The sequence below is a fragment of the Ammodytes marinus genome, assembly GCF_949987685.1.
Source record: "Ammodytes marinus genome assembly, chromosome: 11".
NCBI classification, from domain to species: Eukaryota; Metazoa; Chordata; class Actinopteri; order Uranoscopiformes; family Ammodytidae; genus Ammodytes; species Ammodytes marinus.
Genome location: NC_137215.1, coordinates 6,087,036 through 6,113,592, shown reverse-complemented (window position 1 = coordinate 6,113,592; position 26,557 = coordinate 6,087,036). Strand labels below are relative to the sequence as shown.

At 39.8% G+C, this 26,557-nt stretch overlaps 1 protein-coding gene across 1 annotated transcript; it reads right to left on the bottom strand.

The window, feature by feature from the left end:
• Positions 1-3,259: 3,259 nt before the first annotated feature.
• On the bottom strand, positions 3,260-26,498 carry ccar1 (cell division cycle and apoptosis regulator 1). Its single transcript, XM_080036339.1, has 26 exons — positions 26,469-26,498; positions 25,115-25,278; positions 24,580-24,761; positions 24,070-24,252; positions 23,446-23,478; positions 22,753-22,949; positions 22,222-22,348; positions 21,696-21,815; positions 19,780-19,969; positions 19,213-19,357; positions 17,905-18,060; positions 17,348-17,573; positions 16,912-17,025; positions 16,402-16,568; positions 15,018-15,228; positions 13,725-13,808; positions 13,358-13,546; positions 12,280-12,471; positions 11,303-11,536; positions 8,454-8,583; positions 7,795-7,883; positions 7,216-7,362; positions 6,755-6,875; positions 6,177-6,359; positions 4,712-4,917; positions 3,260-4,160 (listed from the first exon to the last, which is right to left on the bottom strand). Exons 2-26 carry the CDS (start codon positions 25,224-25,226, stop codon positions 4,080-4,082), a joined length of 3,819 nt encoding a protein of 1,272 aa, XP_079892465.1. The 5' UTR covers positions 25,227-25,278; positions 26,469-26,498; the 3' UTR covers positions 3,260-4,079.
• Between the last annotated feature and the right edge of the window lie 59 nt (positions 26,499-26,557).

Here is a 26,557-nt window from a genome sequence, read left to right as displayed (position 1 = left end):
AAATGTCCTCACTTTCCAAAGACGTTCTCACTTCTGAGGTCTAAAACTCAAATTGGTTCACTCAAAAATAGTTGTACACACACACACACACACACACACACACACACACACACACACACACACACACACACACACACACACACACACACACACACACACACACACACACACACACACACAGCTGGTGCTGCTGCAAAGAGTTTGAGGGTGGAGGAGCTTGCATGTGGTTCCTCGGGGGACAAATGCAGTTTGTTTGTCAGGCATTCAGGCCTCGACACCGGGACAAAAGCCGCCACATAACCAAAGTACTGGGTGACAGATCGTCATTGTTCTCTAGGAAATGACATAGACAGGCCTCTGGAAACAGACAGGGATGTTTCCCGCTAAGTCAAGTTAATGTGAACTAGGTCTCATTTTGGGTGGGACCGTATTTAGCAGCCAGTGTCACAGCTGCAATAGGCCTAACACTATTGGGACAGTTATAAAAGGCTCTTACATAAGTATATTTAAATGGTCTTGTGAGTGATTGGTGAGATTTAAAGGAATAGTACAAAAATATATTTTGTAATTGTAATATAACTTGTTGCCTCCCTCTTTGGTTCGAGACAAGGCGATAGAAACCATTCCTTTAACTGCGTGCCCGTGCATTTATAATAAAGAAAAAGACAGAGGTTGCTCATCCAGATTAGCTTAGCTCAAATACTGGTGGTCAAGGGGAGCATTAGCCTGTCTTCGCTGACTGTCAAAATAAATAGGCCTACTTGACGAAAACAACACTAAACGCTCCTGTGAGCTTGTTGGGACTTGTTTATTTATTATGTTGCACTCTATATGTCAACACTTTGTCATTTTAAAATCAATGCGTAATGGAAGGAAACCAGGAACTGCCCATGACAGCTCTCAATTCTATATTTTGCCTAACCCATTTTCACGTTGCCATGTTGTGTTAATACACAGCCTATCTGTAAACGGACATGTAAACAAAGGGGGCCCACGATAGCTATAGTGCCTGTTTACAGAGCAGGTTGTGTGGAAATATACACTGATTTTGACAAAAAACTATCTCTAAAAATCACTGACTGCACCTTTAGTGCAAACCCAGTCATACAATAGTGGCAACAAGTGAAGAAAGCGAGTGTTGCTGGTGTAGGGAGTGACGGGAGAGGGAGCAAACATATTACATCACCGGGAGGTCAGAGCAGTCCAGAGGCTCAAAGACATAAAGAGACAAAGCTTCAAAGGTAAACGATCTACGGGAGGCTGTGAAGCCGGAACCTCCCTGATCCTCAAGCTCAATGAATATGCCACACAATTAATATTCCAACCCGTCTCCCGTCACACCCATAATCTCTCTCTGTCCAACAACAGGTAGGCCTATAGGCTAACAGATAGTATTCCTGATAAATGGCACCAAGAAACTCTACAATGAGTTAGGCCTGCTTTGTAGTTCCCATAGGTTCTGCCAATGACTGTTGCAGTTGCATTAAGGACAACGATGTCAACATAGGCTACTCAAACAAAATGTAATAGTTTTTTTATTGTATTATTGTAGAGATTTTCAAAGTTAAAGTCTCACACTTTACTTTGAGCAGAAGATTGAAACTTGACACTTCTAAAAAAAGGAATGTAATTACAAAACAATGGAAATGTTGTCCCAACATTACCTTAAAGGCCAAAGTATAATTTTGTGTTTGTATTGGGCTATTTTAACATGTTAAATAAAAAAGTAGCTTTTACACATGATCGGTCATCGGGACCTTGAATCGGACATTATCCACAGTTGAGCTGAAGCCTAGGCTACATGTGAGCACAAATGTCTACATCAGGGTTTTTCAAAGTGTCAGCGGAGCACCCCCCCAACATTTTTTTTTGTTTTTAAAACACATTTTGTAATACATTTTAGCATCTTAATCCAGTGTTTTAATCCTGCTTCCTTTAAGCATGGATAGTAGTGACTGAGTGTGCAGTGGAGTGAGAAAGATAGGCAGACAGACTTGCCCAAATTATTGCCTAGTTAAATGTCATTCACACACCCAGTGTTTTTTTCGCTAGAGCCTCCAATGTCCTGATGGAGGAAAATAGTAGCCAGTGAAGAACCAGACCCTCCTAGGGGGATCCGGGGGTATGCCTCCCGGGGAGATTTTTTTCACCTTTTTAAAGTGAAATGCATGAATCTGGTGCACTTTGAGAGGAAAATTAAGAGGCTAAATATGAGGAATCTTGTGTGAAATAATTTGGAGACACTGGGTCTGATGAATTAGAAGCTATTGAAGAAAGACACATGGACTTTAAAAATAGTATAATAATATAAAATATATAAAAATATTAATTTAAAATGAAAAAAATGTATGCAGGATCCTCTGGGTTGGGCTCGGTGCTCTTTTTCTTTAAAGAGACCTATTTCTCTGTAATATAATGAATGCATTTAAATGCAGTGAGAGGAACGAAGCAGAATAACTCTTGTCCAGCTATGCCGTGATCTTAATATAAAAAACAAACTAAATGTTTACATATTCATCCGCGCCCCCCCTCGACAGGGTTAGCCGGAGTGTGACCATAATAAACCTATCAAATGGACCGGGAAAAAACAAATGTCAATGGCTAAATAAATGTAACTGTTTTCGTCGCTTAGGATATAGCCTACCGACATAAGCAGACAAATGTTAACCTTAGGCAACACACACTCTTCACACTATAGGCCTACCACATTGAGCGATACCACTGCTCCTTACCAGTCTGTCCCTTGGACGGTCTGTCCATAAGAAATGTAGCCATCCCTGCGATCGACTTCAAGTTCCTCAGGTCACGTAGGCCTAGTTGTCGCCATCGCACATAAGCCACACCGATGTTGATGCTAGTTTCTGCTTGAGTGGTGAAAGCATGTTGTGTTAACCGGGGAATAGGAAATGTAGGGGTTGTTGATGTAGACGTTGCAGTAATAAGCTTCGGAAGTTTGTTGTCCGCGCCAAAACTGTTCAGACTGCAAGCGTCACCCACCTGACGCAACAACGTCAGTGCCAAGGTGTAGGGACAGTCCCACAACAACCAATAAGATATAGTGGCACCTTATTGGCAAATTTGGACAACACCGGCAGTGGTTTAAAGACACGAGCGAGCACCAAAGAGTGTGCCGGGAGCACGTGTATTTAATGAAGTAACTGCTCATTTTGATGAGGTCATTTTTGACATTGAACAGGTGGAGAAAAAAAAAAATTCCAAGACTGTAGTGTTAAAATGGATTCACTTTACTCTTGCACAACACATCCACATCCACATCCATATAGTACAGTATTTTTATAGAAAAATAAAATGTCCTGCTTTGTCACACATTTTAATGCATTCAAGCCTCTTCTTCGGAACAACCCAAACCAACGCTCACAGTTCAGTGATGTCAAAAGGCTCAAAAGATTCCTATAGCAGAACAACTCTTGTCAGAGGCAGGAACCAACCATGCATAGCCATGTGTTTAAGAGAAAAAAAGAGAAAAAAAAAAATCAGCAAAATTGAAGAAGAACTACAAAGTCATTGTGTGTTTATTGAACACCGTTTGTGGTTAAACAGCAAATCGCAACAATTTACAAAGAAATTCTGTCCGAACCACACACAGCCCCTTCCTATCATTTACCATTCAAAATTAGTTTATTTTAAATATAGTTTTTTTTAAATGAATTCTCTCGCACATAAATAGCATTATTATTGCTCATTAGAAAAACAAAAATCTCAAAATAACCAAAATACGACACACACATACTGGCATTTACATCTACAACCAAGCTAAAACAACGGGCCAAAAAGAAAAAATTGTTAGCAACTGAACTTTAAACTATGAAAATAAGCGTTTCAAAGCTTTGTCATAGTTAAGACTATTCTGGGTAAGAAAAGTCAACCCTCAGAATAAAAAATTAAAATAAAAAATCTATTTTACACATTAACCGAAGTCACTAATTAATTACCTAATCCATACATGTACCTGGGAGACAATAGGTCCAAATAAAACAGCCAAGGTAAGCTTGTTTAGTGAATATTTACAAATTTTAAAGATAACTGTTGTTACGCTTAATCTATTTGAAACACGTCAGTCATTCGTCAGCGCCGTTGGTTTGAGGCGTCTGAATGAGATCACCAGTTACTTCTTCACCAGATTCCTCTTCTTCTTGATCCTGAAAGAGAAAGAAAAACTATCGGTTAATGTAGCTCCTTTCAGACATGTCCGTTGATGTAATGTTGATGTAATACAGCAAGAGACATGAGACCAGAAATATTGAAAATCATTGAGGTGTTGTCATGCTCTGGCTCTAATCTTTAAAGGGTGCGATACATTCTCTACGTCACCAGATGTCACTGTGTTGCTGAGTTTGAAGGCTTCATCTGCCCATAACCCATCTTATGTTAGACTTCATAAAATGTCCTTTTTACTTTCAACATGTGTATTTAACATGAACCTGCCAAAGTGACTATATATCGAAATTAGCTACTTGCTGTTATCTTACGAAAATCTTGTACATGTAAATGTTCAAAAATATGCAGATATTTAATCATGGTTAAAATGTGTCTAAAATGTGTCTGTAGTTTCACTGTTAGGAGCAGTGGCAGTAAGTAATTGTCATTAAGAATTAAACTACAAAATAAGTTTTAAAATCCACCAGTGATGCAGCTTGATACATAAGATAAAAAGACTGCTTTAAATAAAAAAATAAAGAAAATGTTGCACCTTTTCCAGCACTGCCATCAGCGCTTTAACGGTGGCCGTTAAGGAGGTTGAGGTCTTGTTGATGGTGCCGTGGTAGATGGTCTTCTGCTCCTCCGTGGCCTTCAGTGTCTCCTCCGTTTGGCTCAGGGAACTCTTCACCTCCTCCAGCTCCTTGCTCAAGGCTTTGTTAGTCTGTTCCAACTGCGCTTTGACCTTTCCATCTTCATCTGAAAGGACACAAGACAAGATTATATCCCTGCGTTCCAATCCCCATACTTCCCTACTATTTAGTATGCCAGAAAAAAAGATTTAGGATGTCCCAAAACATGCAGGTCAATTGTAGTATGCTAAAAATACATAAATAACCCACTAACTCCAATAACATGTTGGAGTATTCGTCTTTATTCTTGACATTTTTCGACATAATGATAAAATAAATCTTCCTTATCTGATTTTTTCTCTCCTGTGGCTGTAATACTCTTCTGTACTTTAGTATGTAGTGTAGGAAAAAGAAAAAGTATGTGAATTGGAACCCCGCCTATGTCAACCTAACTGAGATCTTCCTTGTGTTAACCATCATTTCCTGGTATAGTAACGTGACTACAGAAGGAAAGCTGACTAGGTTTGCATAACATACATGAGGGATCCTTCAAATCAAGTGCAGCTGTTTTAATTAAACAACCCCCCAATGAGAGATTTTAATGAGATACATTGTATGAACTCCTGCAAACGTATTTAAGTGCACATATTGTAAGTGACTAATAGTCTTTTGAATAATTGAATGATTTGTGATGCCTGCTGTTTTTGTTGTTCTTATTGTGCCAGAATTTCAATGCCCTGGTGGGACAATTACATTTTATTTTCTCTTAAAAAAGGCACTGTGGGTCTGTGCACATTTTATAAGCTGGTTAAAAAAAAAAAAAAAAAAAAAAAAACATTTCACAATGAAAAACAATATTGTTGTTCAATCAATTCAATCCAATTCTATTATTTGTGTCAGTTTGCAGTAATGTGCCAGTCCGTCACATCAACAGAAATCACAGAAGGAAGAATGCTGAGTTACGTGAGACTGGACTATTCTGTAGCAAAACTCAAATTGAGTCAGATCATTGTCCACATGGACTTCTGACTCAGAAGGCAGCTTGCAATTATGACACTGAAACTCCACTCCAGCATTTCTGGAGAATGCTTGTTATTCAAAATCAGTGAATATCTCCTCGCGATCCGCTACCTGTCCGTACTGTGTGTGACAAAAACATTTTTTATTATTTTTTTAGCTAAGGCTGTGTATAAACACCAGATTTCTTTTTCATGACAGTACGTACAAGTAGTGGATCGTAAGGAGATAGTCACCGATTTTGACTAAAAGTGATTTCGACAACAAGCGTTCTCTCGAATAGCCGACTCCACCTTTAACACTATTTAATCATGAGACTTAGAAACAATAGACAAATATAGTTAGTATATTACACAGTTCATATCGTACCCATTTTGGCATCCTGCACCATGAGCTTCTGTTCTATCTCCTCTCTTGCTTTCTCCGTCTTCTCCAGTTTCTGCATCATGCTGCCAACGTCCACCATGGCTCCGTTATACACGATCAGGTTACTGGACTCGCTGGCCTCGGCCTGAGCACGGGCTTTAGGAGCCGGCAGCAGCGCTCGGTTACCTGGGGGAAAGGGAGAGAAGACATTCATTTAAGATTTTTTTTTCTAGAGCCACGGTTCCTAAAATTCAGGGACTTTCAGCTATTTCAAGAACCCCGGAGCTTTATATAAACACATATGCAAAAACAAACACACATGCTTACGATTTCATACATCGCACCTATCTGTAAAATGGAAGGTTATTCCTAGTCACCCAATAAAGCTTAAGTGATTTTAGATGAATACTAAAATCCCATATAAAAGAGGTGTGTCCCGTGTATTAATTTCTGGGTCTGATTTGACTGGGTCACATAACAGCTATTGAAGAAAACAATGTGTTTTTAACTGACTTTATTAAAATTTAAGATTAAAAAACCGATAGACATATGTCCAAGCATGCACATCCATGATAACTCACCTAAGAGGTTTTCTATCACGGCTTCATTAAATGAAGGGATGGGTTCATCTTTCCCCCGGTCCGTCAGTTTACGGTAGTAACAGGATTCTCTCACCACCGGTTTGTTCAACAGCTTCTTTATCTGGAAACAGACAATTCAACATGACACTTTATTAGCGCTGTTGGCTGATGTTCCTAAATAAATCTCAGGGCAGTGAGTGAGTGAGTGGCAAGCAATGTAAATAAAACTGACTAAGGCCATGTCCACACGCGCACTGGAATGTTCGTTACACATTATCGCCACATACTGGCCTGGAATGATTACGTCAGTGTTTTCAATAGTTTTTTGCTTTGTCATGTGTACAGAGAGGTATTCTATAAAAAAAAATCTGCAAATTTCTTTCATTTTTATAAATATCAGTGTATGTGGCCTAAGATTCAGGGATTATGATAACGTTATGGTGTGTGTGTTCTTTCTTTACCTGAGCTCTAGAGAGGTGCAGTCCCAGTGTGTAGAGGATTTCCTCAATGTCTCTCTCCAGCAGGTAGCCACAGTGGCTCTGGTCAAAGTAGACGAACGCCATCAACAGATCTTTGTTGTGTGTGACCATCTGCTTCTTCTCCTTCTCCTGGTGTGACAACAAAAAGCACATTCATATTTCATTTATATAATATTAAATATCGGTGTGCATTTACTTAGCTCTTTAAAAAAAAATACGTATCTATAATATTCACATTGAAAAACACTATTGTTGTTCAATCCAATTCTATTATTTGTGGCAGTTTGCAGTAATGTGCCAGTCCGTCACATCAACAGAAATCACAGAAGGAAGAATGCTGAGTTACGTGAGACTGGACTATTCTGTAGCAAAACTCAAATTGAGTCAGATCATTGTCCACATGGACTTCTGACTCAGAAGGCAGCTTGCAATTATGACACAGTGAAACATTTCAAAAGACAAACAAGTAAAGGTTGAGTCAGTGTTTCTGGAGAATGCGTACTGTGTACGTACATCAACATTAAAGTCTTGGTAGCATGCCTACAAATGTGACCAACGTACCTTATCTTTAGAGGATCTTTCTTTGGACGACTTGGGGTCATCCTTGCGGTCTTTCTTGTCTTTGTCATTAGAGTCTTCATCATCCTTGTCTAAGAAATATAAAGATAGAAAGTGGAGCAAGGTTGAACAAGAGCAAATACATCTTTATTTAATTTTTAAAGTGATAATCATTAGTTTGGAGGTTTTATGGCGCATTTATTTTATGCCCTTTGCTTCTAAATATGCTTTTTATGTTTAGCTCTTTGTAAAGGTGTTTTAAAAAGTGATATTTAAATAAAGTTTATTATATTTTAAAAATCAGTGTTGATAAAAATATGAAAAAAAAAAAAAAAAAGAAAAGTAATTTTTTCCCCACGTATGGTCTCAGAAATTGTGGAAAGTGTTGTCCATCACAGGTTCAGCGTGGTGCATGATTTCTCATCACTGACCAAATCATAGTTTGGGAAACTCAGAAATATTCCATTGTGTTTTATTTTAGGATTGTGTGAGTGAGTGAGTGAGTGAGTGAGTGAGTGAGTGAGTGAGTGAGTGAGTGAGTGAGTGAGTGAGTGAGTGAGTGAGTGAGTGAGTGAGTGAGTGAGTGAGTGAGTGAGTGAGTGGGTGAGTGAGTGGGTGAGTGAGTGACAGACAGACAGAGAAAGAGAGAGAGAAAGCAGTACCTTCATCATTGTCCTCCTCTGCCTCTTCCGCCTCCATCGGATCATATTCTTCAGCGTTGGCCGTGCTGCCTTCGTCTTCGTTCTCCTCTTCACCCGGAGACGGCTCCTTTTTCACAGTCTTTTCCTCGATCTGTATAAAAATATGCATAAAGATTACATTTCTGTGTGGGTGAATGTATAATTAACATTTGAATGCATATTCAATAGGAAGTTATTAAATAATTTGTAAAAAGAAATATTATGGTAAGTTGTTAGAAACAAATGCAAATCAACCCAAAAAATTGTGGGATATAGTAAATACAGTGTTAAGAAATGACAGCAGAATACATAATTATCCTCAGTATTTCCATGAAAATAACGTTAAGTTTGAATGCATGAACACTGCGGTAAATAAACTAAATGAATTTTTTGTTAATATTGGACCTAATTTAGCAAAAGGGATCTGTGGGAAGAGTGTAGGGGAGTCTGGCGAAAATGAAGCGTCTCTTCAACACTCCATGTTTTTGAAGCCAGTCGAGGCCAACGAGATAAGGGAGATATTGCTCGGAATGAAAACAAAGACCTCTAGAGACGCGCTTGGGTTTCACATGAAAGTAATCAAATCAGTGCAAGAAAGTATTATTAAACCCCTAGCACACCTCTTTAACCTATCTTTTCAAACAGGAATTTTTCCTTCTAACATGAAAGTAGCTAAGGTTATACCATTACATAAGAATGGTGATGAACATTCATTTACTAATTATAGACCAGTCTCACTTTTAACACAATTTTCTAAAATTCTGGAAAAGTTATTCAGCAATAGACTTGATGAATTCATTACTAAACATCAACTTCTGTATGACAGTCAATTCGGCTTTAGAAAGAATCATTCCACCGCACTGGCCTTGGCTGAATCGGTAGAAATTATTAGTAATGCTATTGATCACAAATTGTACTCTATAGGAATTTTCTTAGACCTCAAAAAAGCATTCGACACTATTAATCATGACATCCTTCTTAATAAATTGGAGAAATATGGCATTCGAGGTTTGGCACATGACTGGGTCAGAAGTTATTTACATGACAGGAAACAATTTGTGAAATTAGGGGAGTTCACATCGACATGCTTAGATATTGTTTGTGGGGTCCCTCAGGGGTCAATCTTGGGGCCGAAATTATTCCTGCTTTATATAAATGACATATATAAAGTGTCGAAAGTCTTAAGGTTGATTTTATTTGCGGACGACACAAACATCTTCTATTCGGGGAAAGATCTGAATAATATGGTTGAGATCGTAAACAGTGAATTGACTAAGTTACATGGGTGGTTAAACCGAAATAAGTTATCACTAAATTTAGAAAAAACTAAATTCATGATGTTTGGCAGGAGAGCATCAGATGTCGCTGTAAAAATCAAGGTAAATGGGATTGAAATTCAAAGGGTCAAGCAACACAAAGTCCTAGGGGTAATAATTGACGATAAATTAAGCTGGAAACCACAAGTTAGCCATCTCAGGGGCAAAATAGCCAGGAGTATTTCTATACTTTGGAAAGCACAACATTGTTTCAATCAAAAGGCCTTGCTTGTATTATACTGGAGTTTAGTTTCCCCACATCTGCATTACTGTGCTGAAATATGGGGAAACACTTACAAAGGTACATTGCACCCGTTGGAGATTCTTCAAAAGAAAGCAATACGAATTATTTACCAAGCCAATTACAGGGCACACACTAATAACTTTTTTATTGAAGGCAGAATTCTCAAATTACGTGATGTGGTAAATTACCACACAGTACAAATTATTTACAAGGCTTCAAAGAAAAGCCTTCCTAACAGTTTACAAGCAATGTTTGAAGACAGAGAAGTTTCGCATGATTTAAGAAGAAAAGGTAAATTCACTGAGAAGAATATACGGACCACACTTAAATCCTTTTCGATATCTGTAAATGGTATTAAGCTGTGGAATGGACTTGATGAAGTTGTCACAGGGAGTTGCAGTTTGCGCAATTTCAAAGCAAATTATGTTTCAAAAATTATTGAAAATTACAGACTAATAACCTGAGCACAATGTCAATGTCACTTTCATTACAATGTTGTAACAAATAATACAGGCCAGCAGACAGACTTGTTTTGGAATACTTTTGCAGAAGTGTTTAGACTACCAGTTTAGTAATGGAACAGGCCAAATACAAGGCCACTTCACACTTTATACACTTGGCATTGTCACAGAAAAACTGAACTGTGCTGAACTGATTTTAAAAGCTGAAGCAATTAGATTAAAATTGACTGTGTATTGGACTGCAGATTCTTAAAAAAAAAGTATGTGTATGTGTGTATGTATATGTATATGTGTATATGTATGTATATTTATATATATATATATATGTGTATATGTATGTATATGTGTGTGTATATGTATATATGTATATACATATATAGCTATATATATATAAAAAATAATGTTTTTTGTTTGTTTTAATTTTATTTTGAAACAGTAATCTGTGTATCTGAATCCGAATTTGATGAAAATGGGGGCGGGACCTGATAAGCCTTTGGCTTCTTCCGTCTCCCTTCGGACAACACAAAGTATGATGTATGAATATTTGCAAGAGAAAATTGTGTATTGTGTGGAATTGTCCGAAAGAATAATAAATAAATAAATAAATTAAGTGTGGAGAAGGGGTAGTATTAAAGTATCTTTTGTTACTGCTTTTGTTGGTATAATTTAATCTATTTTGTTGGTTTATTTATTCACAAAAAAAAAACAATTATCTGACTATTTTCTATTATTTCTGTTTCTCACGTTTGAAATAAACTAAACTAAACATCAGTTGTTGAGCTAATGACAAACTTTAGAGAGCAGCCTTACCTTCTTTTTCTCCTCCTCGTCCTCTTTGGGCTTCTTCACTACTGGCTCTTCATTCTCTTCTTCTTTCTCCTTCTTTACTTCACTCTTTTCCTCTTTCTTCTCCACCTCCTTCTTGGCCTTTTTCTCCTTCTCTTTCTTCTCGTCTTTAGTAGGAAATGAAGCGAGGGCTTTGAATATCCTGTAACCGAAGTCCCTCTGTAGCATCTCGTTAAACAGCTCAGCGAAGAGGGAAACCTGGAAGGAAGGAAGAGGACAGTGTATCAACACATTTAGTTAGTTTTCATACATTACCATTAGGGTTGGGCAGATTTGCAATGGACTATTGTCACGATTTAAAAGAGTGCCAAAAAAGATGAAAAAAAAGTCGCTAACTGTGCTTTTCGGCACTTCATAGTCCTTTTCCAGTACAGTACACTCCCTAATTACAATAGTACATGTGCACTCAAGGCTGATTTTGATAACAAGCAATCTCCAGAATCACTGACTCCAACATTAAATCAGTGTCAATACAAGAAAATTATTAATATAAAAAAGAAAAAGAAAATGTCCCACTCGTGGTCTCAGAAATTGTGGTAGTGTTATCCATCACATGTTCAGCGTGGTGCATGATTTCTCATCACTGACCAAATCACAGTTTGGGAAACTCAGAAATAATTGATAGTGTCATTACTGTATGGTACATATGCACGGAAGTCTTTTTTCATTACATTATATTTTATTTAGCTGACACTTTTATCCAAAGCAACTTCCAGTAAGTGCATTCAAATATGAAGGTACAAACTCAGAACAACAAGAATCACGTAAGTTCTATTCACATTCTCTTACACAGCATTAACATAACGCTGTGACCAGTTAATAATAAGAGGACAATTAAAGACGCTCTACATCAAATAAAAGTAAAGAAAAAAGAAGAAGAAGAAAGTTAAATATAAGGTTTTGAGTCAGGTGTCATGGGCGTTCTTGGAGTTCATTCTCACCTCAAAGGAATGCTCCTTGTTGTCCTCTAGCCTGTAGTCCAGCAGCACGCTCAGAGACATGACACTACAGTCAAACTTGCCGTTCTTGGCGGCCCAGTTTGGATGTACGATGATGGTGGGCTCATCGGGGAGGATGTAACGCCTTTCTCTCCGCTGGCGCTCAAGCTCCTCCTGCTTCTTCCTCTCCTCCTCCTGACAGAGAGAAACACTGCGGTTAGGATACGGGATTCAAAACAATCTATCTCCACACGTGCACAGGGCATATTCGTAGCTGTATCTTTTTCTGTGTGGTTTGGCCTTTTTTCAACACACACATATCACAACCAGACACTAAAACCAGAATGTTTTAAAAAAAACTCCGCCCAAAGTGAAGATTTTGGAAAACTTTATTTTTGTATTTGTTCGGACAGGGAAACGTGTTTTTTTTTTGTTTTGTTTTTTAGAAACGCTGGAGTCATGACCTTGATCTGCAGATGGCAATTTATGTTTAAATCTACTGAACAAACAGTGTGTTTTTTTCTTTCTTTCTTAAATATCATTGTATGTGTTGTTCAATCAATTCTATTATTTGTGTCAGTTTGCAGTAATGTACCAGTCCGTCACATCAACAGAAATCACAGAAGGAAGAATGCTGAGTTACGTGAGACTGGACTATTCTGTAGCAAAACTCAAATTGAGTCAGATCATTGTCCACATGGACTTCTGACTCAGAAGGCAGCTTGCATCATGAGACTATGAAACATTTCAAAAGACAAACACGTAAAAGGTTGAGTCGGTGCTTCTAGAGAATGCTTGTTGTCAAAATCATAGAATATCTCCTCACCATCTGCTACCTGTCCGTACTGTGTGACTGAAAAAAAGTCTATTCTCTTTTTAGCCAAGGCTGTGTATGAACACCAGAAACGCTGGAGTCATGACCTCGATTTGCAGATGGCAATTTATGTTGAAATCTACTGAACAAACAGTGTGTGTTTTTTTCTTTCTTTCTTAAATATCATTGTATGTGTGGACATGTCTTTTTTACCATATTGATTAAACATAATTCATCCAATTTTCCCATGATCAAAGCAGTCAGTACCTCTTTGTCGTCCTCGGGGCGTGCGGGCTCCTCCTCCTCTGGGACTTTGGTCTCAGGTTTCTCCGGCTCTTTGGACTCTTCCACCTGCTCCTCCACCTTCAGCTGCTTGGTGAGGCGCGCGATCAGCTGAGACTTCAAGCCCTTCGAGCTCAGAGAGCGACAGTCGAGCTCCTTACGCAGGTCATTTACCTACACAGTGGAGAAAACAGGGGAAAATAATGAACATTTATAATAAATAAATAAACGTATTATAAATGTATGCGATGCTGTTTAGAGCAAATAATGTTGAGGTGATCCGTCTTCATTTGAAGCGACAGTTTTTTCAAAAATGAAGAAAAAAAATTAGAAGTTTATCCTTGAAACATACCTTCATTGATTTTGGGTCGAGTTTGGCCCAGTGTGTGGGAACACTAACATCCTTCAACTCATCATCATCCTTTTCCTCTTCCTCCTAAACAGGGAATGATTAAGATAGAGAGACAGGCAGAGAGAGAAAGAGAGAGAGAGGTGGGATAGAGAACAGTCAGTACAGCGTTCTAGGCCCGAGTGAACTTTTAAAGTTGATCCGTGCAAGAAGCAAGGTCACATTTGTCTTTCATTGTCTCGTCCTAGTGAGCTCTCGAACTGCGTTTTAGTCCACTGCTACTGAAGCGTACACAGGGAAGCTCTCTAGCTCTTATTAAAACCAACAGAAATGCCCCCAGGCTGCCAATCAATCAATCTGTGGAACACAAAAAAAGGTAAAAATCAATGAGAGGTTGTGTTCAAAAGGTGTGTAGGTACGTAGGTAGGTAGGTAGGTACATCAAGTGAACTGAAGCTGGTCTCTGGACAAGGTGGGCCCTAAACCATGGTCTATATGACTGGGGTATTGCCATTTATGGGTTTTTTAAACCTACGTCCTTCAGTCCAACCAACTGCCCTGGAAAAACCAAATTCTACATATAGTCCGAAATGAAAAGGTAGAATCCACCAACAGGAACAGACAAGAAACAGGGACTTGGGGAGGCTCTCTTTTCAAAGTCAGACCATATTCAAATTGATGTGAAAATCATAAAAATAAAAAATAAACATTTCTACAAAAACACACACTTAATTACACGCAACTGACTCCACAGATTCCAGCGTAAAGAAATAAATCACCACTGGCTCAAATGAATTTGAAAGCAAATTTTGCAAGCGCCCCAATTCAAAAGCAAGCTTAGGCAAGTATTGTTAAATTAATGCACAACCAAAACAATGGCAGGACTTAATGATTAAAACTCAGATTAGCACCCAATTATGAGGTGTTTTTGCAGAAGCTGGAAGCTGTTTTATCAGTTGCGTTGAGGGCCTACCCAACACGACCTAGTCTCACTGCTTCCACTGTGTGTGTCTGCTGGATGTGAGGGGAAGGTGGGTGTGCTGATGGAGGGATGGAGGAGCAGAGGAGAAGGGGACAGGTGGGGAAGGGAGTAAGTAAGGACAAGCCTAGGGTGAGGGGTTTTTGTGTCTGCCTATGTCCGTGTCTGTCTGATTGGGTGATGAGTGCTGAATGATGTGTGTGAATGATAGTGTAAAAATCTGGGCTTTTTGTTTTTTTAGTTTTAGTTTGTTTGTAATTCCTGTGCCTTCCTGTGAGAAGCGGGAAATGAGAAGAGAAGGGATTAGCGGTTCAGTGCCTGTTCTCCATCCGCCTCCTTGCGCTCGGCCGACAGCTTCTCAGCCAGCTGGTCGCGGAGTCGCCGTGACAGCACCTCCCACTCTGAGCGGGTAGGAAGACAATGCCAAACATCCGGGAGAAACAAAACCACTGTCTCCACATGAGCGGGGACTGTCCGCCCCTTGTGTGTCTCCTCCGGCCGGTGATAGCGAATCTCTGCAAAACGATACCTGTCGCAAAGGAAGAAGGTGCATTGGAAAGAAACATTCTGGTCAGGGTACAAAAGAATGTAAAAAAATAAAAAGGCAAGCTAGTAGTAAGGGCGAGCCTTCTATTACAGCTACTCCCTCCCATTCATGAGGTCACTGAATGATTGTGTGATATCACATCATTGCAGTGACCTGCCTTTCTCCAACACACACACTAACACACACAGCATAGATAGACATTAGACAAATGGACCCAGTCTGCAGCTCTCCAACCGTTGTTGTCACGGGGTTACGGCAGCCATTTTGAGAAAGTTCACAGACAAATCACATGAAATAAATGTATAAATAAATCACAGCCCCCAAATTCGTCCCCATTATAGCTTTCTTTCAGCCAATTATGGATGGGTGTTTCTGCGTTTAACCTTGTACACTTAAACGCACTACATTAGGGTTGTGCGAAGAGAAGACAGAGTCAACAGGACAGTAAAAAGCAAGTTAAATATGTAAGATATTTAACAAAAAGAAAAAAAATATATACACAAAAACAAAAGTAATGGTTGTGTCTTCTGGTCCAGGCTACTGCTTCCGGCCACAGTCCATGTGTTTGGATTTTCATCACAATGAAATATGCATTTATGAGTATAGAAGAGTGTGACAGAAAGATAGCGCCAAGACAACAACACACAGAAGGCCAAAAAGAACAATGCACATCACAATAAATAATAAAGGTAAATTATAGGTAGCAAATAATCATTAATATAAATAACGGAAAATCAAAAAGGTACCGCCCAACCGAATGAGATTTGAGTTTGAAAAAGAACGACAAGTAAGTAGCACATTATAGGTCATTTAGTTGTTTTAGTACCAGCAGAGATTCTGGAGAATGCTTGTTGTCAAAATCACTTTTTGTAAAAAACAGGGAATACCTCCTCACGATCCGCTACCTGCACGTAATGTGGGTGTGCTGAAAAAAATGAATACACAACCGGCATGTTGCTAGCTAAGGTGGGCCCCTTTGATTACCTACCAGTTTACAGAGCCTACGCTGTGTATTAACACCAGTCTGATTCACAGATTTTGAAAAAAAGTGATTTAGACAACAAACTTTCCCCAGAATCACTGACTCAACCTTTAGTTAATCAGCAGCACAATCAATGAAACACAAATATAAGTGATGAATAAAACATTGCTTACCACTGAGTGCACAGACTAAGGTCTATGCCTGTGAGCGCCTTGCAACAGCGTATGGCTGTCTTTATAAGGACTGAAGGGTCCGCCTCTGGGTCGGCCCCGTCCAGAGAGGGAGACCAGTGGCCGCCGATGGCCATGGCCTCATCTTTACCTCTCATTCCCACCAAGAACTATTGGAGAAAGACAGACGGGTACAAGGGAGAGCCACACAGGAGAACAGGTTAGATGGTAATGGGGATGGACAATATAGATTACAGGTTTGGAGGGTGGATAGAGTCAAGGAAAGATAGAGAGAGAGAGAGAGAGAGAGATAAAGAAAAAAATGGTTGTCAGCATGTCTAAATATAAATCATACCTCAATCATGATCCACAACCATAAGAGAGGAAAAAACACCAAGGTAGTTTACACAGAGTAGCCAACATTAGTTAGGACTCTTCCACATTGTGTCAGAAATGGAATAGGTGCAAATCCTCTAATGTGCATTATACAGGTATGGGACGTATGTGCTGTACCTTAATGAGTCTAGCAGGATGTTGGAAGGAGTCTTTGAGTTCCTGGGGGTCCTCTGCTAGAGCACAGGACTTGTGATAAAGTTCCTCTAAACTGGGGTTAGCCAGCAGCATCACCTGAAACAGAGATAGACCATATTAAATGATGAGACTGTTTATTGTCATTGTACGAAACATTCACTGAAATTCAGGTGCATTCAAGGACAGGGCTCAAATAAAAAAAAGCATCCATAGACTGAAACAGTCGCAAATAAATTGACGTCGGTACAGCTTTCTATGCTGGTGCTCGTAGATTAGCATCCTAGCCTCACACCTCTTCCGACTGGGCTAGGGCCAAGGAGGTGTACAGTGCTTAAGTGCGGTGTGGAGCACTCGCACTGGTCAAGCGAACTAGACTAGAAACATTGGAGACCCACTGGTGCGTTATATTTAGTCATACCTTTGCACTGTAGGTGTGGTTGGCATCAGGAGGGTCCAGTACAGCTGTATTCTTAACCAGAGGATCCACCTCTTTGTGCAGGATGTGGAAGTTACAGGCGTTACTGAACTGGAAGGGTCTGACCAGAGGGAAGGCATCCACCCAGGTGAAGACCGCATCAAAGAAGTCACTAGGAATGTAGAGGCTCTGGTAGCGCCTCCTCAGCTCCATCATGTCACAGTTTGAGCTGGAGAACAAAAAGAGGAAAGTTAATATCTCCACACACAAACCAGGACCGGGATATCGACTGTCACACCATTGAGCCTGTTTACATTAAGCCTGGGTATCGAAGTTCCATAGTTTTTTGATATTATGTTAAAATGGCCAGCCAAGGAGCTGAAAGATAAACCTTGTAGAATTTTACCATAATGTGTAATGTTAGCTTTTTAAAAACGAATGCTTTTGAATATAGTACCGTTCAGAAAACCGGTGACAAAGTCAAGGTTTATGTGTCTGTATCAATATAATTTTTTTTATTGATACCCAGCTCAAGTTTCTACTGAAAATATTGCACTGACCCGTCTAAGCTGAACTTGGAGAACTGGACTGTGTAGCGAGGAACCACCCGGCGAGGCCTGCGGGGTGAGCGCTCCCTTCTGGGAGATCGGTCTCTGGAACGTTTACGTGTCGGCGAGCGTTCCCTGGACCGCCTCCGCTCACGCTCTCTGTCTCTGCTGGAAAATTCAGAAAAAATATTAATGGAATTTATATTATACATATTTTGTGACAAATTTTAAAATGGTGGGCATTCTACATGTGGAAAGGCTACGACATGAGATGTCAGGCCACCCCCATAAATTCCCCGCTATATGGGGCCCAGTGCTGCGGCACTTAGGGAACCAAAAGGTGTGAGGTTTGCCCCAGTTTTGTTTTTGTTTTAGCTTTGTTTTGTTTCTTGTGTATTTATAGCTTATTTTCTTAATAATTTTGTCTTAGTTATTTATTTCACTTTTTCTGTATTCCTTGTCTGTTTATGTGAGGGAGGGGGGAGGGGGAAGGGGAGAGGGGGTTGGGTGTTGTGTATGTATTGTATGTGTTTACTTATTCTGTTTTTAATTGTCCATATGTATAAAACTATAAAACCTCTAAAATAAAAAAAATAAAATAAAAAAAATGATTTTAAGACCACCATTGTAAATAAAAACATGTTCTTAACCCTTTAGGCGCCGGGTTTTATTTTAAAAAATACTAGATTTTGACACTTAAATTTCAGAAGGCTCTGGATTGAAAGTGGTTTGAGATAGAGACAAAGTGTAAATGAGACAAATATTGAGAATGACCTAAAGTTTATCTGGGGAGTGCATTTTCCCATCTAATTAGCATATTATGACATCATATGGTGGCGGCCATGTTGGATTATGTAATTTCCATGAAATACCTGATATTTTGAAAGAGAGTTGAATTTATTTAATCAGATTCACCCCTCCATCCATTTGTAATGATGTCTACTTTGTTGTAAGCCAACAGTTGTAAACTAGAACTACACCACAAACATGTAAACAGTAGGCGTTTTTTATGATATTTTTTTTTACCCACAACCATTTTTATTTCCTTTTTTCTTCTATTTTTTATTTATCTATTTTTTAGATGGGATTTCCGCGATTTTTTTGCATTGAAGCATGACGTTTTTCTGAGCTAAGGTCTAGGTATGGGATGTCTGCCAACTAGTGGAGGGGAGTTTGAACAAAATATAACACTATTTAGAGAAAACAGCTGTTTGATTCAGTAAAGCGTCATGTCGCAATTTTGCGACTTTGGCGCCTAAAGGGTTAATGACTTTCCCAGATAGATAGATAGATATCAGAGAAAATGCATCACTGACTAACCTGCGTTCCTCTTTGTTTCTGAGGATGAGCTCCGGGCCTCGATCGATGCGACTGGGGAAACGTGGCGGCGGCTCGATGCGTCGGACCGGCTGCGGCTGTTGCATCATTCTGACTGGAGGCTGAAGCAGACCGCCTGAAAACACATCTACAGACAAGGGAAAGAAGGCAAATTATGTGCTTGTTAACCAGATGTAACATTCCAAAAGTGCCTATTTTTCTGCTGGTACTTTATTCAATAGCAATCCGTTTTAAAAAGCTAACATTACACAATATTGGTTTAGTACGGAATGGTTACCCTAGATCTGTTTAGCGTTTCCACTGCCGAGAGTACCCTTACCCTTTACTTGGTAGGTGAGGAATATTCCTGACCGTACCCTTCCCAGCTTTTGACCGTGGAAGCCCAAATAATTGCATACCATACCAAATCAAACTGTACCGCTCAGTGGAAACAAGGCTAAGGAAAGCGTGTGTCACAACAGTTGCAAAGATAGTGGGGAACACAACTACTTGCACAGTACCGCTTTACATCCAGTACTAGATACATGCAGTGACTGACAGGTATTTTACCTTTGGGTGGCGGCTGTGGCAGCAGAGGCTGAGGGGGGTTTTGGAGCAGAGGGGCCAGAGAGGCTGCAGACAGCTGGGCCTGCAGCAGGGAGGGAGGGGGCGCCTGGGACTGGACACTGAACGGGTTAGGAGGGGGAAGAGACTGCATCATAGAGGGGCACTTCATCATGTTGGGTTGCTGCTGCTGGTTCTGGAAAACAGGGGGAATGGAAAAGATCTAGGTCAGCATATGTTCATAGGCCGAAACTACAACAATCTTCTGTTTTCATGCCAATGTCTGCTCAATAAATAACAAGATGAACTGTACAAAAACATGAGAAGCAGCTTGAAAGAAAGAGTCGTGCAAGCCTTATCAGAGGTGACCTGATAGGTTGTCCTGATGAAGGAACACCTGGTGTGAAACAAAAAAATCTCAGCCCAGAAGGCCAGTCTGGTTTAGTTTAGTTTGCTACAGGACTCAGCCGGCGTCTCAAAGACACTTCAGTTGAATTTAAACACAGACTTCAGTTGAATTTAAACAATGTAATGATCCAGGTTTGACCTGTCCCAAGGCAAAAAGATTAAAAATCGTATTTATTTCTACCAAACGTGTTGGTGTAGAAAAAGAGGCACTGTTGACCAAGAGAATTACTGTTTTAAATATTAAGAAGCCCAACATGTGAAAATGCTCTGAAACCAATGAAAAAGTTCAAGGATTATTTGATTTCCAAACACAGCATATATATTCTATAACCTAGATTAAAAGGGTGTAATCTATCGCAAAAGGCACATTGAAAACTGTGTAAAGAAGCAATAGTATAAAAATACTCTGATTAGGGATGGCCATTTAGAATTTTTTCTTTAACCGGTTAACCACCAGAATTAACGGTTATTAACCGGTTAACCGTTAAGATTTAATGTAGCCTATTTATAGTGAAATACATGAAGCATTATAGCAGGGCTCCCGACCTTTTTTTGTTCCAAGGACCGGCATATTAATTTAAAAACAATTCAGGGAACAGTAGCCAATTTAAATGCCTACATTTTGACATTCACACGGCACCTTTGTCTGTTGTGAGAAGAGGTCTAGTATGCGAAAGTAGGAGCAGAAAGTGCAATAGGTGACTGAAAAGGGACATTTACACACACAGACAGGCTTAGGGGATGGGTAGCCTACCGAAACCCGGTGCCAAGTAGTGCTGAGCACGGGGCAACATTTTGACAGACCGTAATATTGATAAGCTCCGATGTTATCAGTACTGCATAACAATACTTAGTTAACGCTTTTGTTTATGACGGATTTTCGCTATTGATCCTGGCACACAATCATGGCAGACCTGTGTCTGTGCAGGGGGCGGGCACTCACTGCCTGGCTGTCTGTCACTCCCTCACACACTCACTGAGACGGTGATAGATGCAGGACAGCATCCACCTCAAGAAGGCTAATGCTAGCGCTATGTTAAGCTAGCGGGAGCCCACGCTGTTAATTCAATTATACAAACATATGACATGGGAGTGTTGTGACCATAAGTTGTGACTGGGATCGTACCATGGACTTATTATAAAGTTGAGCGTAGCCTACACTACTCGTTTCATTCTTTACTGACAGTTGGCATTCTTACATCCGGTTTAGCGATATCAAAATAAGAGTCCGGATTTCAGAGAAATTAATATTATTTAATTTTTTTTAACCGTTTAACCTTTAGTATTAACCGGTTAAAGATCTTCTTAACGGTTAACCATGAACATAACCTAACTCTGATAAAACGTGGTTCTATCCATTTGGCAATGACTGCAAACTAAAAGAAAAAACAAAACAACGCCGTTAATAGTAGATGTTCACCAACAAAGCCAGATATCAAAGAAAAAAATCTATGAAAGAAACTGAGTGAGAAGAGGGAGCAGAAAAGTGTGTGATTCGGGGTTAGGCCGGTTACATTTAGTCTGTTGTCCACATTGGAGAGCATGTCTGAGTAGCGCAGCTGCATCCCGGGCTCATTGTAAAGGTTTCCGAGCTGTGGGGAAGCTTGAGGTAAAGGCTGATGCTGCAGCTGATGCTAGGAAGGACCGAGAACACAACAGTTAATAACAGACAGAAAGGTACAGGGAAGAAATCACATTGAATTAAAAAAAAACTACAATTATGGACGCTCCTCCAGGGGAATTGTCCAGGATTTTAAAATGAACCTGTGGATTTATGAAAACCAGACATACTGTATTGACATTTTCATAATGTAGCTTCTGTGATAGAGAAATGTCATCAAGTGTTCCAATGAATAAACAGATAATTAAGGCGGAGTCAGAGATTCTGGAGAACGCTTGATATCAAAATCACCTGGAAATACTTGATGATTTTGACAACAAGCTTTCTTCAGAATCGCAGACTACACCTTCAACTGAAGCAGACAGAAAGGACGTAGTTAACAGTTTGTACAAGTGGCAAAGTCACTACAGTGTTCTCACCGACTGGTTTGGGAGCTGAGGTAAGGTCTGGATGCGCTGGGCGTTCCACTTGAAGGGCATGTTGGGGTTGTACACGGCTTCCACCAGGACCCTATCCCCCACCTGAGGAGTCTTCCCCTTCACAGCACTGAGGAGATAATAAAAAAACAAAAAACGTTTAGACATCTTTGACTTTCATTACATCTTAGTTCAGATTAGTTTCAAAATGGAAAAGGCTTTAAGTATCCTTTTGAACTGTCTGTTAGGGAAGCCTAGGACATTTCAAGGGCAGGGCATAAGAAAAATGGTACGGGAGAGTAATACGAAATACAATGTCAAGAAAAAAAGACAACAGATAAAGACTGCAGTAAATTTGGAAAGATGTTCACAGATTCAAACTCATGATGAAAAAAAAATGTCTCCCGTTGCCTCCAACACTTTTCTGTAAAATTTAGTTTCAATGTCACTGAATATTTAAATCTTCATTCCAGCGACACACTCATTTGCACAAGACATGCAGTGATAAGGACCAATGACCATATTCTCCTTCACCTTAGCTGAAAGAAGACATCTTCATCTACAAAGCCAAACGTGTCATGCAGCTTGTTGACGACCCCGGTGAAGACTCTCTGCTTCTGGGGCTGCGTCTGCTGCTGGTGGCTGGAGCGCGGTGTCGGGTAGGAAACCGTTATCTGGGCCGTCTGCTGCGGATTGGACAGGCTCATGCTGGTCGGCAAAGCGACGGGAGGCTGATGTTTGGGAAAAAGAAAGATGCTAACATTAGTATGCTATTATGAACACCACACTATTTGCATGTATAAATTCAATCAGTAAATGCCATGGTCACTCAATGTAATGTATGTTGTTTAGAGCTGCAACGATTAATCGACTAATCGATTATTAAAATAATCGCCAACTATTTTGATAATCGATTAATCGTTTCGAGTAATTTTTTAATAAAAAAATTCCAAATTCTCTGATTTCAGCTTCTCAAATGGGAATATTTTCTGGTTTCTTTAACCCTATTATGACAGTAAACTGAAATATCTGTGTTTTGGACATAATACATTTGAGGACATCATCATGGACTTTGGAAAATTTATCAATTTTTCACCATTTTCTGACATTTTAAGGACCAAAACACTAATTGATTAATCGAGAACATAATCGACAGATTAATCGATTATCAAAATAATCGTTAGTTGCAGCCCTAATGTTGTTTATGAATGGGTTTTTGCACATTACCTGAGAAAGCAATGCCTGTTGAGGTTGAGGAAGCTGTTTTGAAGGAAAATACAAAATACCAAGAGTGAACATTTTGTAAACTTTATACTGTAGATTTGCCAACATTGCAAAGATACACCTTGTGCTTTCATAAGAGTTATCTATTGCCCGTGTGTGTGTGTGTGTGTGTGTGTGTGTGTGTGTGTGTGTGCGTGTGTGTGTGTTTACTAATGATTTCTGCTCCTTGAAACAAGATCTAGTTAGCACGCACACAGTCTCTTGAGTAGTCGAATCAAATTACCCTTACCGTGCATGCACATGGTCTCTGCCTTAGGAGAGGATTAGTAAGTTGTTATGGAGGTATGGAGCACTATAGCATGTCCAAAAATAGATTGGATATCAGGAGTAATTTTTTTTTGTCAAAGCTTAGGTCATTTAAAAAGTAATACTGTATGACCTGACCTTGGCTTATTTTCCCCAAAAAACTATCAGTGTTAAAGACATGACACATCTAAATAAAAGGCATAATACCAATCTGATTTACCTTGGAGGGTCTAAACCAACCAATATATTCTCCAGGGTACTTATGAGCACAGGAATATTCTAAATAAATGTGACTGAAAGCAGAATGAGCGAATGTTTCACCTGATGAGGAACATTGTAGAGTTGCTGGGGCGGCTGCTGTTGCTGTTGATGTTGTTGTTGATGTTGTTGCTGCTGCTGCTGCTGCTGCTGTTGTTGTTGTTGTTGTTGTTGCTGCTGCTGCTGTTGTTGTTGTTGCTGCTGCTGCTGTTGCTGATACTGCTGAAGGGCAGAATTTATCTGAGACTATAAAAATGACAAAGAAGAAGAGAGAGATGTTAGTTAATCAATACGATTAAGGTCCATATTCTGGTTAAGACAACATTCCATATAGGGGTGTTTAACATGTGCAGCAGCTTTGTAATTATTCCAATGTATATGTCAATCAGAATATTCTGAATAAACCAGCGACATTCACTAGAAGTGCTAGAAGTGCCATGACATCGGAGGACATGACATGATCTTACCCGGGTTTATATATCGGAAATATTTCTGTTTATGTCGATTTAGTTACATATGACGATAGCAAGATGCATTGATTACATAGTGTGAACAAAGTGTGACCTCACTGACCTGTTGAAGTGCTGCCGCTGCAGCAGCTGCTGCTGCCGCTTGCTGCTGTAAAGCTGCTGTTTGCTGAGACAGCTGATAGTTTGCAGCTGACTGGTTGCTCAGGGAGACGGCAGCCAAGGCTGACTGCTGGGAGTAAACGGAGGGAGAGGCTCCCAGTAGAGACGGCTGCTGCACTCCCAGAGCTGCAGAGGGGACAAGGGTTATTTGACTGCTGTGTATTTTTTTTTATTGTGTTGTATTCTGATAATCAAATGTTTCTTTGGGTGTGGCTTTCATACAAGCCTGTACATGTTTCTGCCGCACCCAAACATGTACTTTTTAACGTTTGTGAAATATAAACTAAACTAAATTAAAGGTTTGGAAAAATATAGAGTGGGATACTCTGGTTTATAACATGATGGGCAAAATAATGTAACGCCAACAAGTCAACAAGAAAAAGTCCATATAACTTAAGACCAAACAATCCAATATTTGTGTATTTTTGCCATTCAATAAAAGATGGAATGAAGCAGCTCAGAACCCCTGATTTACTCACAGTGCAGGCTGTTGAGGTCCAGAGACTGTCCCGAGTGGCCCTGTTGGGACACCGCTGAGGGGGCAAATTGAGTCGCCCACGGCGGGTTCTTCTGTCCCCCGTATTGGGCCATGACTCGCTCAGGTTACGGGCCGTCTCTGCTCACACCAGGCCGATGCTTGTCACTAAAAAAGACACAAAATGTAGGAACAACTGAGGTAAAAAATCAAATACAATCTAATCTAATGAACCTAACACATATGTACTATGCCATGGCATGAAATGAGTTTAAGGCATGCAAGACAACAAAGGGTGTTCAACTTAAAAAATTTAATTGTATATCCAGTACCACATATTATAAATCTCTCCCTGCTAAACTGCATTGCTCATAGCCCATCACTGTTTCCTTGGTAATTCAGTAGGTTGCACAGAGAGCTGTGGGTGCATTTGTAGCCAAAGATAGCCAGCAAAGGCTTAACAATGAGAACTTAAACAATGTCCAGTGCAGCATTAAGATTGGGTTTAAAATACCAATTACGGTATTGTCCTATTTTTAAGATTAATAAATCTAATACCTTCTAAGACTTTTTAAATTCATTTATGAACCCTGGATAACGCTTTTTCCGCCGACATTAAATGCGAGAGAGGAGAAGAATTCACAAATGCGAAGGCACCCACACAGCCTGCGTGTTGTCTACGCGGACTGTGCAAGCTGTTATAACCTTTAACTTTAGCTAGTTCCTACGGTACTCTAATAATAATTTCCCCTACATGGCTTGCTGAAATGAGACATGTCAAGAAAGGAGTTGGTACCTCTATAAAGAATAAATTACATAAGAACTGTGATTTATTTACCCTTGTTGTCTGCCGTGGTCAGTATCTGCTGACACAGCAACTGCCTGGCTAGCGTTAGCCAATATAACTCACAGTAGGCTAGCAAGCTAATACGGTTATAGTGGTTGTCAACAGCAGCTTACAAAAGCTCCACATAAGTGTAGCTTCGTCGACATTATTCACACGTGTTATGTTTATCTAGCAACGTGTTAAAACAGCGTGGCTGCTGTGAGACAGGTCCAATAGATGATGATATACGTACGTTAGCCAGCTAGCACGTAGCATTGGCACGTCATTAGCTTTGTTGCCAGGATTAGCCTCGTGCAGGATTTGTTATCGAGCGCGAGGCCTGAATGAGCGTCTGCTGGCAATGGCAGTTAGCACTGAATCGCCAATGTTTAAAAAGCATTGAAAAGACACGCTCACTGATTGAAATAAGCATCATGCATGCAACCAATAATCCCCCTTCAAATTGACACAATATATCCACGATGACTAGCATTGTTCGCATTTAAATTAAAGAATTCTCAACACTGCTTACCGATGTGTCCCCTGCGCCGGTCGATGTATGCATAGACTGCGCATGCGTAAATTGGACACCGCCCTCTGGTGGTTGACAGTCAGTGGAAA

What these genes read in the sequence shown, in the direction of transcription:
- ccar1 (XM_080036339.1), bottom strand. Translation starts at nt 25,226, where the DNA reads ATGGCCCAATACGGGGGACAGAAGAACCCGCCGTGGGCGACTCAATTT. An exon ending in GATGTCTTCTTTCAGCTAAG is followed by an intron (nt 22,349 to 22,752) that starts GTGAAGGAGAAT and finishes TTATCTCCTCAG; the next exon opens with TGCTGTGAAGGGGAAGACTC. An exon ending in ATCCTGCTAGACTCATTAAG is followed by an intron (nt 16,569 to 16,911) that starts GTACAGCACATA and finishes TTTCTCCAATAG; the next exon opens with TTCTTGGTGGGAATGAGAGG.